A 16,337-nucleotide genomic window follows, 5' to 3' on the forward strand; every position below is an offset into this window, starting at 1 on the left:
CCAGTCGCCGCCCATAATCTTTTCCCCAAATTATACATTAACACAGTATGTGTGCAGGTGTACTACACACACAAGTTACTGGGTTCAATCCCCAGAGGAACCAAAGCGTTTTTCATTAAATTCCCATACATGATTAACAAAGGATATCTTATCCGCAGCGGAAATATTAGCATTACATTAGCAGCCAGGCTTGATTAATGCTACGTGTTTTATCTCCTGCAAGACACATTGCCTCCATTATCGCTGGATAAAACTGCACTGCATCCTGCTGACAGTTGTTTCTATTGTTTTATGCAGCGCAATAAGTTCACCAAAACATTAGGAACACCTGCAGTGCGGTCCGACCACACAGGTAGCCTCAGCCGTAGCTAAAAATAAGCCTTAATGGACGACGACATAATAGTTATTTATGTTAAGTGCTACTTTTGGCCCTCGGTTTCTTGCTGCATAATGGGCCATAAACGTTGCAGTAGCCTTAAAAGCTGTAAAGCGCGTGCTTGCTGTTATTAAATTTGATTATTTCTCCACTTTTCCATCGTTAAAAGGTACACGTTCATTGTTGTGAAGGACGGCACATGTCCTGCCTGCTCGGCTAAAATAGATTGTGCATCTCCCACCAAGGTTCAGAATTATAGCTGAGAGTGATTCAAATAAATAAATAAATAGATATTTCTATGCATCAACTGGAAACACTGCACATCTCGTCCAAATCAACACATGAAGAAAAAAAATGAAAACGTATGAGTTCTCGATTTGGATTATTTGAACTGTCGTAGGCCAAAGTAAAGGGCCAGTATCAGCGATAACAATACTTTTTAATAATGAGGCTGGATGCATTACGAAATGGTGAATCTGTGTCGCTGTCTTGTTGAAAGGCCCATTTCAGAGGCAATTTTCTCTTCAGCATAAGGCAACATGACCTTGTCAAGTAGTCCCATGTATTCAAAACTGAAATTGTCTAGCATGAATAGGCTTAGTACCATTGAATAAGAAATATTTCAATATTATAAGAACTTTCTTTATGTCCTTAGTTTGGAATAGCATGCGCAGTATCCATTTGTTTGGATGGAAATAAAAACCTCAAGTTAATTTAATTCAATTCTATTGTTCATTTCAAATTCTAGGTTAATAAAAGATGCACAGTTTAAAAAAAAAAAAGCACATTAATCGACTTAACTTTTCCAAGTGAAATCCAGGTGACATTTAGAAACATAAATGCTTTCGACAAAAATTGAAAGAATGAACGCAACATTATTAAATGAAAAGATTGCGTTGTTGAAGCTAATAATAGCGCAGCGACTGAAAAGGTTATCTCAAAACACACGCAGACACAGACAGACGAACGGACAGACAGACACACACACACAATAGGCAACTTTAAAGTGCACTTAAATTATTCTGAACCCAACTGTGTATATACCATTATAATCTTCAATTTTAATGGGGCCGATATTTTGAAACCGTGTATTCAAATTTCTCAGTGAATCAAAGGTATGGCTGAGATAACAAAGAGAGTTTGAAATCAGTATGCGTGCATTTCTATCTGTTGGTAGTCACTATGTCCAAAGGGAAAAAAGCTGGAAAGGAGCAACATTCCCCGGAGAATTAATGAGGAGGAAAAACAGCAGCTTTACGAATATTCCCAGCCATATCCGGACCTTCACGAAAGGTGGCCGGCCCGTCGCACCTGTTTCAGCAGCCCTGCAGCTGAGCGAGCTAATGAGCGATGACGCAGCACACGCCGGGCGGTGAGTAGCAAGCTCGTTAGCATAGACCTCTGCCAGGGAAGACTGCCGCCCGCTTTTTGTTGCTGCTTAATTGGATGTTCCTGTCACTGCGCTTGCCGCCGCCGCCGCCGCCATCGGGCAGTGGTTCGCTCGTCGACTCCCACACTGCACTTGGCATACATTTGCTGCCGTATTGCATTGTGCCATTTGTTTAAATCCACAGTTATTTGAACACTTTGAGCATTTGTCTTAAAATGGACCATCTTGCACATTGTAGTGGAAATGGTGAGCAGTAGGCCAAGTTCAAAAGTGAGTGCACTTGGCATAGCCAACAGGAGCGTGTTACTTCAACAACAAAGGATGTGACAGTATGTATTTTGGAACTTTTAGCGCACTGTGAATGTCTTTACTCCTAGATCTAAAAATAATAATAATGACGTTTGGCACGGAAATGCCTCTCTGCAGGGATCTGGGGCAGTAAGGGTGGCTGCAGTAACTCATTTAGGGGGAACAGTGTCTACGAACACCCCCACGCTCGGCGTCATACGGTTTGATGGGCACCGCTGGCAGCGAGGACGTTTATGTCTGTGCCATCTAATCAATGAGAGCAAAATTAATTACATTTGCACGTTTTCAGTGGATTAAATTAGCCGTTGGAACATGATTTTGGGGATGTGTGTTGAGGCGCAATACTATTTGTATATTTATTTATTTATTTATTTATTTATTTCAGTATGTGCTGCCCTGTCAGTCTCATTTGCCCTTCAGAACCTGTAGTGCTGACCAATTTAATTTAAGCTCTATTGGCCATAGGTTCGTTTTCTTTCACCAATCAGATGCCCAATGAACCCCTACAGTGCCAACCAGGGCCATTTTTTGATCTTTGAGCTTCGAGCCAACTTTGACTCGCAAAACACGTCTGTAGTGTTCTTGTTCACATCAATCAATATTTCTGTTGCCTATGAAGAATTTATATTTCTTGTATTCATCTCATGTTGGAAAATTATTGATTGTCAACTGCTCCTGATGATGTACTGGACATGGTTGCTTGTGGTTTTATGATATATTTCATAATTGCAACATGTTAGTGGTGGTTTAAGGTGGATTCAATCAGGAAAATCCCCACTGAAGGATCAGGTACCAAACGTGTATGCCAAAGCAACATTTAGCATCAAACTCTTTTTTTAGACAATTATAGGCCTGAAAAAAAAAGAAACAAAGATACTGTAGGATTAAAGTCAAATGATCTTAATCATAGAGAAAACATTCCAGTGCCCATCCTATTTATTACACAAGACCAAAGTTCAAAAAAAATAATTGTAAAAAATTTATGAAAACAGCAAGAATCTGCACACACAACATGACTGCACAACCACAGATTAAAGTCTAATGGAATGCTGATTCTCGTTTAAGAAGCTGTCTCGACATGAAGGCAGATCCTAAGTAATAATAGTGTACATTTAACTCAATCCGCAACATGTGGCAAGATAATGCTCATCTCAGGGTCTGTTTAGGTTCCTCAGTAGGTGCAGCTATTTTGATTGAAGTGGAAATGGGCTTAGTTAACAGTGTGTGAAAAATCGGTAATTAGACTAAAGACTTGTTTTCACGTTCCTGTGGGGAAAAAGGAGGAGGTGCCTATTCGGGATGTTGTGTTTATTTGTTCCAAGTGGATGGCGAGTGGAGGTCATTATTTGAGTAATTAAAACGAGTCCCCTACCTGTCTGTGATGGCACACGTGTCAAAGTGAAGGTGGTTGAAGTTTCCCAGCATGCCTTGCTGCACATGGCTGAGGTTCACTGGCTGGCCGTTGATGAAGATGAGCTGCATGCAGCCCTGGAAGTTCGGAGATGGACAGTCGGCAGTGGGACAGCCTGGAAGGAAAAGACATGTTTTATTTGCGCTGAAGACATTTTCATCATAATATCACATGGAGGCCTACTTCCGGGTAGTAGAAGATAGAACCTTGAATGATTTTAGCTTTCTTCTCTCTCATGTTACTTTGAATGTGACATGTCAGAGGAGATACAACTTTCTTGGAATGGAAGCTTTGATTTACATTTCAGCAGGTAAGTTGATTTTTAGCTGGGATTAACGGCAGTTGTCTTTCATCATGATAAACGTAAATTGCTAACCATTGGTGAAGCTCCAAGTCAACTCCTCTGGAAAAGCCTGACTTTGACCACTGCCTACAATCTTTTGTCAGTTTTTGTAATGCTGCATGTGCTCCATACTAGTTTGCCTCCAATGATCTTTTGTTCCATTTTTCTGACTCTTTTTTTGCTCTAAGAGCCCCAAGGTCAGTAGCAGTCACTCACAACAAAGGTACCTTGGAGCTTTTTGTTGACTAATGTTTTGAAAAGGTCTATGCAGACGGGGGTAAAAAAAAAAAAAGCCTCATGCACACCAACCTCCAAAGTAAAAGTTGCCTCTGGATTCAAGCGCGGCCGACAGTTCGATCTCAGACGGCGGCTCGCTGTCCACCGTCAGACGAATGAGGAAATTGCTCGTCTCCAGACTCACGGAATGCCACAATCCATCATTGACTGTGTAATCTGCAAGGGAACCAATGAGATGACAGCCAAAGAGTTATTTGTTCTGTCTTTCCGCTCCTCAAGGCGGCAACGAGCGTACGGCAATTGATGTTATTTCCAGGGCTCTCTTTTACAAGCTGATTAAATTCTGTTTGCGTGTCACCTTTCCGCTCACCTGGCGAGACCTCCTCTGACTCGCGCCCGGAGTCGTGCAGGGTCAGCTGCAGCCGGCCATCGTGGATCCGCAACTCTGATCTCCGGGGCCTCGAGCCGAGCGGCGCCGACAGCAGCAGCCCCTCGGTGTTCCACGTGCGGAAGTGGAAGCGGGCGGAGAAGCCCCCGGTGGCAGACGCCCCCGTTGCCGCTGACGGAAGTGTCAGGAAGCTGCTGTTGGCGCTCAGGAAGGTACAAGCCGCCAGCTGGGGCTGTGAGCACGAGAAGGTCACGTTGCCCTGGAGTGTGACACAGGCACCAATTTACGCCTCTTTTTAGGACAGCGTGTCTCATGTGAGAATGAATTCTATTTGTATGGAAATCAAGTTGACATGCTCGGGCACGGAACATATGGCTAAAGAACCGCCTGTGAAACCTTTCTCTCACCCGGACCAAAATAATTAAACTCCAACCGTTTCAGTGAATCAGCTTTGATACAAGGTCTGACACATTTGAAACATCATAAATCCAAGACTTTTGCCGGGGTAGTCTTATTCCCATTTGGGAAGTCAGTTGGATTTCTCTCACTCTCCATATAATTAAGATCCAACTGTTGCGGTGCAATAGCAGACAGTAGAGTTGTACGCCTTTGATGAAAAATCGTGACACTTTTATGTCATCATAAATCTAAGACTTATTGTGGAATATTATTATTCCCTTTTGTGAAGTCTGGTGGATACGCAGCGTACTCAGTTGGCTGTATTTACTGCATGCTAGTGCTACAGCAGCCAGGTCAACATTTCATATACAGATCTCTTTGCAAAATGACACAAAATTTGCTTGAAATAATTTTTTTCAACTGTTATTCTTAACATTTGTTCACCTCCCAATGTGATGTTTTTCCGCCATCCAAAGAACAGGTACATTTTTTTTTTATAGCTACCAAATATAGATAAAAGGCTCTGATGATACTAACTCATTTCCCAAGTGATGGATAAAACAGCCAAATGAAATTAAAGAACTTTATGAAGAATTCATTTTAATTGTCCATCAAGACTGAAGCATAATTATCTTTGTAAAAACTGACATTTTGACACATCTCTTGTTCTCTAATGTAGTTAATTGGTTTGACTAATCCAACTCTGATCTTTTCTGGTAACACCATCTCATTTAAAGCTGTCACATCTCCCGCTAATTCGCCAAAATGGTTTGTCCAGGCGCAACACTCACAACCACAACACCTTCGTCATTCTCAGAACATGCTAATTGGAGCCAATATTATCCTCCATGGTGGGGTGGAAAATATCTCGCAAATAATTTCACGGTAAGCAGAGGCCTCTATATAATTGCTGCTAACAGAGCAGAACACAAACCAAATAACCTCGTATTGAAATCATAAAAGCACTCTTTGTTGATGAACTGGAAAGTTACTACTAGCCAGATATACAAAAAAAAAAACAACACAAATACACTGAGACATGATATTTCTGTTCAGAGTGACATTCTAGCTATCATTGCATTGTGGCCGGGGAACTTCCTTTACTCAACTGCATATTGGGCGTCGGGAAGAATCCTTCAATTGTAAAAGACAAATAAAACTATATTTTTGGCCGTACAGAGAAACGAGTCAACTGGGAGAGATGTAAAAGTCACATAGTTCCCCGGAGCATAAGCATGGACGCACATAACACCGCAACGTCAGTCTGCTGAAACGGTAATCATCATCAAAGAAGCCATCTTCACATTCCGTAAGATCATCTGTAATACTGTGCAGGGAAGTCGTTTACAGCACCAAGTGAGTCTCCACACTTTGATTCATCTGAGAGATTTTTTTTTCCCCTTGCCTGCTGCTGTTGTGTTTAATGGACTCATCAGAACACTCTCTAATGACCATGTATTAACAATAGCATCTATAAAAGTGAGAAAATTATATTTATCTGTTTTGTTTAGTTTTTTTCCCAAGAGAAAATAAGAACGTGGAGAGGTATTTTTGAATAATATAAAACCCAACCTGTAGGTGCTGCTCTTTTGGCTAGCAAGAATTGAAATGATCCTCAGCAGGTAACTTCTAAAAAGACGTGTTTTTGTAATTCCAATTTTAAACAGTTCCCGCGTATCTTTATAAAACATTTTGGTCAAAACATTCCAAGGATCTATAGCATGTCAAATTTCCGGTCCAGAGGCCTCTACGCAATTTTCACGCCTCTACGTAAAAAAAAATTGATAAATAGCATGAAATCAGCCCGCTACGCATGTTTGAACAGATCAAGCCAAGCTCTGCAATTAGCAGTTTTCAATGACACATGAGACATGGATAGCAAAAAACCAAAAGTGATAATTGCGATAACAGCAATGCATGTTGAGTATTAATTACTAACACACCAAAATAAGTTTTTTTAACAGCGTGATGTAAAGCCTGTAACACACAAGTACAAATTCTACAATGCATCCTTTAAGCATTTGGGTTAGGGTGACTGGGTGACCAAGCCACCATATCCAGCTCACTTTGATATGGAAGAGCAGCGGTACAACTCAAAGCCCCGCCCACGTGATCAAACGTCTCAGCCTATCCCTAAGGGAGAGCCCGGTAACCCCGTGGAGGAAACTCATTTCGGCTGCTTGTATCTGTGATCTTGTTCTTTCGGCCATGGCCAACAGCTCGTAAAGACAGGTAGGAACAAAGATCACCTGGTAAATGAAGAAACTCGCCTTTCAGCTCCTTTTTCATCATGACAATCTGATACAGAATCCACATCACTGCAGATGTGCAGATTTATCACTTGTGATAAAAATCCCGAGATACTCAAACTCTTCCAATTTTTTACATTTTTGGGTGTGTGGGTGGAGTTAAATCAGGAAAACACTTGTTGGTGGTTTATCCTTGTTTTTCAAGAATTGTTGTCGAAAAAAAAAAGTGATATTAAATACACCCTCACATGTCAAGTGGCGTCAAGGTTGTATTCTGATGAGCACTTCCCAGAAAGTCACCTGAATGATATCAGTAAAACTCTAGACAATTACATGAAAAACCTGACAGAAGTGACTCTAAAATCCCTCCAGATGGGCCAGAAATGACTTCATTTATTGCCCATGGAGTCAAATGAGTTAAATTTAAACTGGGGTTCAACCTGCACAGTGCAGGCAAGGCATCATGTTCGGGACAGGGCGAGCGGCGGCCGTGGAGTGGGCCGAGGCCTTATCGGCGCCCGCAGGGCAGTGCAGAGCAATCACAGCTCCTTGACTCGCAATGAGATTCCCCTCCATCAACCTCAGGGAGATTGTCCCATTGAAATTCCATTACAGCTCCCATCATGGCAGCTGCTCTCTCTCTCTCTCCGCCTCCCTGCTTTTGTTGTCAGTAAAGGACTTTTAATGCCCCAATCACACTTTAAAGGGCGAGGGTTGGTGAGGGTGAGATGCTGTGCGAAGGTTTGCAGGGGTTACTGTCTGATTATCGGACACTCCAAATCTCTTCATCGCGTTGGAAATGATGGCCGCTTTATGGATTCCTCCATCCAATTTTCTTCCTAGAATTTCTTTAATGACAAATCTTCACCATCACAAATCGATGTTTGGCAAATGAGTTTGGAATAATAATAATAATAATAATAATGGGAACAACAAAAACAATAAAATATTTGCAGGAAAAAAAATTCCCAAACTTACCACGGTGTGGATCTGTGGTTTGCGTCGTTTGGCCAGATCGATGATATTGATACCATTGTAGTAAAGGTTCTCCATGCATCCATGGAAGTTCTTCCTGAGGAACGTGCCGGGTTTTCCAGGAAGCGGGATTCCACCGAAGCTCAGCTGTGACAAAGATATGGTAAAGAAATGCTTTCATTTGGGCTCTTGGGGTTGAGGGCAAAACTGGAGAGAAGGGTTTAACAGAAGAGGCGGAGGATCCTCAGACTGATCACATGCATGTTTAAAAACTCACTTTTAAGATTTTCCCAGTTATTACAAGTCGCTTTCCCCTAAAGAGAACACCCGAGAAGGCGTTCCAAGAACTTAACTGAAAGCTCAACACTTCCAAACTCATATCTCTAAAACTGCGGAATGCAAGCCAAGCTCACTTAGACGTTGCGGCTCCTTGCAAAACAAATCCCACGGCCGTTTGGCAAACACTTTCCGGGAAGGCTGTTCCCGTTCCAGCGTCTGATTATTAATGGGATGGAGTATGTGGTCATTAAAAGGTAAGGTTTTCAGGAATTGAGCCATTACTTATGCCCGCCAGTTCTTGCGCGGCGTGCCCGGTTGAAACGTCTCTTTTTAACAGTTGAGATTTTATCAGCTTTGGCCCGCTAATTAATGCTAGCTGCACGAGTTGAAAGCATTATGTCCGGCTGACTACTTTTAAAAGGAGGAGGCTTTAAAGGGATCCTGAATATGCACTCGGCCGGCCGCATGCATAATGCAGAAGGAGCATGGAGGTGTTCAATCCATACTTTATACATTTCCTCCACTATTAAATGTTGGGCTTTTATTTTTTTTTTGCCTCTGCGGTGCTAGAGAGGTAAGACCAAGCACTTCTCACATGCGTGGTGTTTCCACTGCTCTGCTTACGGGATAAATGCATCAAGTGCACTCCATTTTACAAACCGATTCGGGCCACTTGATGCTAATTTGCTCACCTCATAGTCCACCTCCAGCGAGTAGGCCTCCCCTTGGGTTTGGAAGTGGTGAGTGTGGGCGTCCACTGTGAGGTTGACGTGCTTGTTGAAGCGCTCCACGTGCACGGCGTGCCAATGCTGGTCATCCAAAAGACTGCCCACCGTGACGGCAATGCGGGGGGCGCTCAACCTCGGACGGCTGTCGTCTGGGAAAACAGCAGGAGGTGTTGGTAGGTAAGTCCGAAATGTGCGAGTGAGGTCGGGAGACCCCATGACACCAACTCGAGAACTATACGTGAGCAATTAGATCATGTAATAATAAACATTCTAAAAGATTTGTTGTTTTAATGACCTTTTTCACAGGTGGTAGGACGTACAGTGTTGGTATTAATTAGGGTTACAAATTATTTCTGGTTTTACAGAGAAAGATCCCTGCGGTGAGACACTTACTGTCCAATTGTTTTGTTTTTTTTATGCTTTGATTTTATTTCATTTCTTAATAGTGTGTTCATCCGTATCCAAGTATATGGATGTGAACAAAAAATGTTAATTGTGCACTTGCCTGCTGTGATGTGAGACAAATTGTCAAAATTGTGATGGATCAATAGTGTCTGTGTTTGGGACATAGCCTTATCAACGCGATGTTTATTTGGCCTATCCCAAAAAATGTTAACTTGACAAATTGCACTGTACGATACGCATTGATTAAGCCATCAAGCCAATTTCGAAAATGATTGGTGAGTTGGAGCTTATCCCAGTTGAATTTGGGCAAAACAGTTTGCCAGCCAATTGCAGTCTATATCAATTAATGAAGTATATATATAGATATATAAATTGATGTAGAAATATTAATCCAATTTAATCCAATGTTTAATTTGTGTTGCACTCCACTCAAAGAATCAAATCTGATCAAGCATGTAAGGGGGGATATCAGAATGAAAAGGTGCACAAACAGTGCCTTGCTCAAGGGCACCTCGACAATATCTAGGAAGCACACTCCCATCTGTCAAACATATAGGTGCAATATTTTTTGACCGCAGTGAGACTCGACTTAAACCCTACGGTTCCAAAGCGCAAATCCTTCCAGATGAGACAGGATAGTGCTGTCGCCGCTGGTCAAAACATCATGACAATATCATATCCAGAGTTACCTTGCAATTCCCATATCACATATATGCCACTTTTGCCTTATGGAGCTTTATAAAAAGACAGAAGAATACATATAGTGCTTAAAAAATTGAACCAGTAATTTAAGTCAACAGCATTGGCAATAAGCAAATGTACGGTTATTAAATCATTCATTCCCATTGACGAGAGTAGGCGTCAAAGATTTGTACTGGGGATGAGTTAAATATTTTGGGATGGGTTACCATTCCATCAGAGTACATTTGAGCGTATTTAAATATGTTTTGATGTGTTTTCGAGTATGTTGGAACATATTTTCCAATCAACGTATTTGTACTCCACATTGGAAGCTCCCCACACAAAACTGCCACTTTGCTAACGAAATGCAGAATATGTCTCCATACAGCAGGTGGCAAATGGTATTCAAGTCTTCCTTTCAGTTTAAAGCACAAAATATGCATCACCTAAGTTGAGGTAGAGGTCCAGTTTCCCCCGATGGAGCTCCAGAGTGATGTAGTCGCCTCTCTGGCCCTCTCCGTGCAGCAAAACCCCGTTAGCCTGCTGACTCTTAAACAGCAGCGAGATGACATCTTTCACGGTGGACATGGACTTTTGGTTAAATCGATACAGCAAGGAGCTTCTGCCATCAAAGTCAGCCACGTAGGATTCTGAGAGGGAGGGGGGGGCGGGAGAACAGAGCAATGCTTGCATCAGTGTGACGGCTCACAAAAACATGACAATGAGATGTGGACTGCGCCTGCAGTCAAAATGATCTCAGTTGGAAATTCCTCCAGAAATTATTTTTAAAGCTCATTAACAATTTTAGGAATTCAATACGTGGCTCGAGAAGGCCCATTTTTAACAGTGTGTAAAAAAAGTTGCGTGTGTATCTGTGCAAAACTTTCCTATTGTTTCAGAGAAAAAAAAAAAATCTATTTTAGTGTCAGAATGCCCGCATGGTCCACTACAGTGTGGCCTGTGAAAAATGATTCCAATATGCAGTGGCTGTGGGGCAAACGAATCGGTCATTATCTGTGTTAATGTTCATGTCTCCCTTGAGGCGGGGGGCATGCAGTCGCAGGACCCGCCGCTTATCTCCTGAAGGGGCACAATGGCGCGGAAAGCAACATGACACACATAGCGAAAAAGCACAACTTGTTCCTCAACCGTGTGCTTTAACTCTGCAGGCCCCTTGTTTGTTTTATACCACTCCTGTTTGTTTTGTGATCTGTGAAGCACTTTGTGTTGCCCGAAGCACTACGGTGTGCTCCATAAATACAAACTAATGCTATGCAAGCGACTGCGCCTGTGGCTCGCCACAGTCGGCTTTCTCCGCAGAGCCGCGAGAATAAAAACATAGGCTTCAAAAATCGCAACAAACATAATATTTTCTAACAAGCTGTTTCTTTACACGTCCAAAGAAACTAATCAGAGTAACTGGCTTGGATGAAGTTAGTCCCGCTTCCAGGGGAGTCCTAATTACAACAATTACGATGAATCAAATAAAAAACAGGACCGCATGACTGCACAGGTACACCTAACATCAATATCTTGATATAGACATCAAGTTTCTACTGTTTATCCTGCTCAGTGTTGCGGGAAAACTGGAGTCTATCCCAGATGACTGTGGGCGGACAACATTCTGGATTGATCGCCAGGCCAAAAAGTAGATGCGCCCTTTTAGTCCACTTGTGTAGCGTAGCCAGGGACGAAATATTAATAGTGCAATACAAACGTCAATTTTATTCTATTTATTCTGTTCAGGGTTGCAGCGAAGCTGGAGTACAGCCTGAAGGATTGTGGGATTGGTCACCAAAATACATTGGGGGCTTACGATTGTAGTGTTTGTAGTTTCTAAAATCCGTTGTGAACAATTTTCAATGAGTTTGAGAGTTTATGTTTACTTACAGTAATGATGATAAATCGGGGTAACTCATTTTTCATCTTTTTTTTCTCTCTCAACAATTTTTTAAAAAAGTAATATATGCATTGGGAATACCAGCCTTCCTGATGGCAAGCAGATTCTTTTTTTAATTGAATATAGCACAGTATTTTTTTTTTTAATATAGTTAGATGTCATTTAAGTAGAGGGGGAAACACTAGAAACAGCCAAACTGTGTCAGGGTTTCTACTTTATGGACCTGAAGTTGACACGTCTGCATTTAGAAAGCAAATTTATGCATCTCTAATGTTAGTATTTCCAAAATATTCAGTTGGTACTTTCAAAGTCTTGGAGTAATTACATTTACAATCTATAATGAAAAAATCTAAATTTGAAGAAAAAAAAATCCTCCATTTTACCTGAAGGAGTCATTACGCATTTGTACATAATTTTATAACATCTCCGTTTGTGGAATAAATTCATTCAAATATAATTATTCATTATTCCACCCTGTACACACCATATTTCAATTACAAAAAGGCACATTTTTCAATAACGAGTGCAAATTTCATTACTCTGACGAGTAGAGGAGGCACAGGAGGGACTGCCCCAAATTTTAAAACGAGCACACACAAGACAACCTGGATTCTATTTTTCCTTGTGGAAGCAATTACAACACATTCATTGAAACATTTTCAGAAACAGGTCTTATAACAACTTGGTTGTTTAATATTACGCTTGATGGGTTTGTTTTCAGGCAGTCAGGAGACCCAACTGTTTGTATACAAGCAATTGAAGTCTCTTTTTTTTATTTTTTTGTTCCCTTTACAGGTAATCTGATGCCAACCGCTGTTGGTCTTTGTTTGATAACGGTCTCTGCAGTTGAGCCCACTGCGGGGTGTTCAATAATAACAACAATAAGTGTGATCGCTCCACACAAAAAAAGGCAAAGCGTTACGCTCACGATAAAAATGACATTTCAATTCACAAATGTCTTCCCTCATGTCGTGGCGGGTGAGAAGAGCATCTCATTCTCTCTCATCATTTGTACGCCTCATCGTTCATAGAGTGCACAATCGATTGGTGGCGAAGCAGCATTTTGGCCGTCACCTTTACATAATCCTTCTTGTGAGAAACGTCACGCTCTAACGTGGCAACGCGAGCCGCGCATGACAATGTGACTGCGGATGAGCTCTGCTAAACCGACCGTTCTTATTTTCCTTTGAAGGCTGAACCTGATCATCTGAAGAATACGACGGCGGCGGCAACAATGGCGAGACAGCGTTTATGTTTGTCTAACACTCTCGGCGATGTGTGTGCGAAGCAGCCGGACGCCATAAAACTGCTCATTGTGACATTGTCCGCCACGCTCGCTGCTTTTAATTGCCCCATTTTCGAGTGAATCCCTAGGAAGTGTTTTTTTTAACAACTGTGGAAAACTGTTATCATGTGAACTCATGGGATACTTCATTAAGTATACCTGCATTCATAACAGGCAGAAATGCCTTCACTGGGATTCGAATGGCAATTTTTAGATACTAATTTAACATCATCGGTTGGAGTTTATGGCTATGCTGCATCACACTGAAAGCTTTACATAAACAAAGGAAGTAAAATATAAAATAATCCGTTGTATAGCACAGCAGGGTCAAGTTAACATGCACAGTGCACTTCCTCGAGGAGCTTATCAATCTCCTGTCACACAGCAGACCTCATTTGTTTAAAGCGTGTCAGGTATGTCAATAGTATGTGGCGCCTGACGCAATGCAGGCTGAAAGAACTCTCAAGATGATTTCAGGGTGAGGCCTTAATTGCGTTGTTTCCATTTCCTTGCTATCTTGTAACTTCCAGCAAAGATAAGATGAGAGTTTTAAAATTCAGAATTAAAAGGCAAGCATTAGCATAGTTGCTGGGTGAGCAGCGGATTGCAGCGTCGGAGAACATCTCACCGGAGGGCACTAGGCAGATTGATTAAATGTGCCTAATAATTGATTAAAAAGGAATCGTTTAGTGTGTTTGCAGAATTGGCAGATGGCTCTGTGCCATGCTGGGGGTTTTGGCGGGGCAAGGAAATGTTTTTTTTTGGTATGCAGACAGATCAACAGCAAATGGTACTTACTATAGGAACAGCCATAGACTTCCACTCTGAGGCCTATCCAGCCGCTCGGATTCCAGTCGAGGGGGACGAATCGAAGGAAACGGGCTCTTACAGCGTGGGAGAGTTTGTTCTGGATGACACCTTCCGAATTGATATTCCCGACAAATGTCTGTGGGAATCAGAAACAAGATGTGACAAATTATCAATATTAAAGATGGCAACTGTTTTGAAGATTGACAAGATACTTTATGCCATGTATGTCTTTCACAAAACACTTTTTTTTTTTTTTACTTTACCATGTAAAAATCATCTGGCAAATATCCACGGTAGTTGGGGACCATCATTGTAATGTACAATAAATAAGATTTGATACCTCCAGTGTAGTGATCCACACATTTATAATTGATGATATTTATACATAATATTTCTTGTTTTTACACAACTAATATATTTAATGTTCAATACACTTCTAGTGTTAAACATTTTATGATATTTAATCATCTATGCAACTTCAATGTAGCATATTTACATCATATTTTATGTTCCGTATTAACATCGTATTTAATGTTCTCATTTGCCATGTACACATAATATTTAATGGTCTTTACAGCCGTAGCATATTTACACCATATTTAATGTTTATATACAAAATTTCTAAATGTGTCACTAATCACATCATGGACCGGCGATGAGCCAGCAGAGGATGAATATGTTAAATAAAGCTCAAATATTAACAGACACCGAGACTAACCAGAAGAAGAGGTCTTTCCTCCTGTCTTTGAACGACATACAAACATAAGACGGAAATAGCTTTTCATGTGTGTCCACCAGAAAAAAAAAGGCATTCTCACATTGGGTAGCGAAACACGTCAGAGCGTATTTGTGAAGCATCATTTGTCATTTTCATTTTCAGCTCCCAACAAAGCCAAAGGGAGATGCTGTAGACTGGCAAACAGAGAGCGACGGAGGGAGAGAAACAATGGAGTCTCTCCAAAGACTAATGATGCTGCTAAGTGATTCTAGCCAGGTGACATATTCAATCAAAAAGGAATCATGCCGCAAAGCAAAGAGTCGCAAAGGATAGATCTTTACTTGTGGCATTTGTAACGAGTTCACAGTCAAGATATGGACAGAAATGTTGGCTTGGTTTGCTGTCTGCAAGCAAACAGACGCAGGCCGCCTGCAGGATGCTGCAGAGCCGCGGCATCATTAAACTCCACGGCTGCTTCTCGGAAGATAATCTCGGGCCCGTGTGCACCCGTTAAGGGTGAGACCGGCCAAGGAGGAATAAGTCTTTTCTTAAAACGGAGACCTAATGTGTTGATTTGTACCGCTACACTGTCGTTTAATTTGGCAAAATGCTCCGAAAAGCTTGGCTGCTCATTTCATCCTGTGTCAAAACACAAACACTTTCATAGCGCTTATCTTTTTTCCCGCAGCCCCCGGCACCATTACATTTATGACAGGGAATAAGTCAGCGTATAATAAGTCTGCTTGAAAACAGGTGAGAGCATATCAACCCCAGCAGGTTCACTTCAGTATAGTAAAGCGCTAAAGGGTAGCAGAAATACTCAATATGCATTGTACAATTGTTTTAAGACAGAACGGCAAAGTAAAAAAAATAAAAACATAAATAAAATGAATAAAAAAATAAATAAGTCAATAAATAAATAAAAATAATGGAAAAAGAAGAAGAAGAATAGCAAGCCTTTAATAGTGATGTCCAACATATGATCAGTGTTTCCACTCTCTGGAATTCATCTGACAGAAGTGCGCACTGGATTAACTGAAACATTGATCAAGTCATTCTCTGATCCAGATGCACTGCACATAAATCTAAGCATCAAATTACAAAAAGCAGTGGAGCAGGTAGGCATGACGACACTAACAAACATGTGACTTGCACTGGAGCTTTTCGAGGATTTCTGTAACAGCCTCGTGCTGTCATTATAAACCACTTGGAGTTTTCTGATATTTCCTTGCTCTACAGCTGGGCAGCATATAAAAACACATAAAATACTATAGAGTGAGCACTTGACAAATACGAGCACATCCTACACTAACTGCAAAATCCGACACTGCCTATAGACTGCCTATATTTGCAATAATAGACCCAAATACTATGTTATTTGGCAGCACTCACTGGATGCATTGGCAGGCAAATTGATCTCGGGAAAGGTTGATTGTCTGGCTTCTCTACTTCTA

General features: G+C 41.4%; 1 protein-coding gene across 2 annotated transcripts in view; it reads right to left on the bottom strand.

The window, feature by feature from the left end:
* Positions 1 to 16,337, bottom strand: part of LOC148394180 (contactin-associated protein-like 5) — a 79,277-nt gene that overhangs the window by 23,176 nt on the left and 39,764 nt on the right. For both annotated transcript variants that reach the window (XM_088383335.1, XM_088383336.1), the window contains exons 6-12: positions 14,154 to 14,301; positions 10,617 to 10,820; positions 9,049 to 9,233; positions 8,081 to 8,224; positions 4,437 to 4,713; positions 4,139 to 4,282; positions 3,448 to 3,601 (exon numbers count right to left, since the gene is read on the bottom strand). In XM_088383335.1, the coding sequence (XP_088239461.1) occupies positions 3,448 to 3,601; positions 4,139 to 4,282; positions 4,437 to 4,713; positions 8,081 to 8,224; positions 9,049 to 9,233; positions 10,617 to 10,820; positions 14,154 to 14,301 (1,256 nt within the window). The remainder of the gene's footprint in view (positions 1 to 3,447; positions 3,602 to 4,138; positions 4,283 to 4,436; positions 4,714 to 8,080; positions 8,225 to 9,048; positions 9,234 to 10,616; positions 10,821 to 14,153; positions 14,302 to 16,337) is intronic.

Source organism: Syngnathus floridae, chromosome 8 (genome assembly GCF_059516105.1).
Source record: "Syngnathus floridae isolate MCC-2025c chromosome 8, RoL_Sflo_1.0, whole genome shotgun sequence".
Lineage (NCBI taxonomy): Eukaryota > Metazoa > Chordata > Actinopteri > Syngnathiformes > Syngnathidae > Syngnathus > Syngnathus floridae.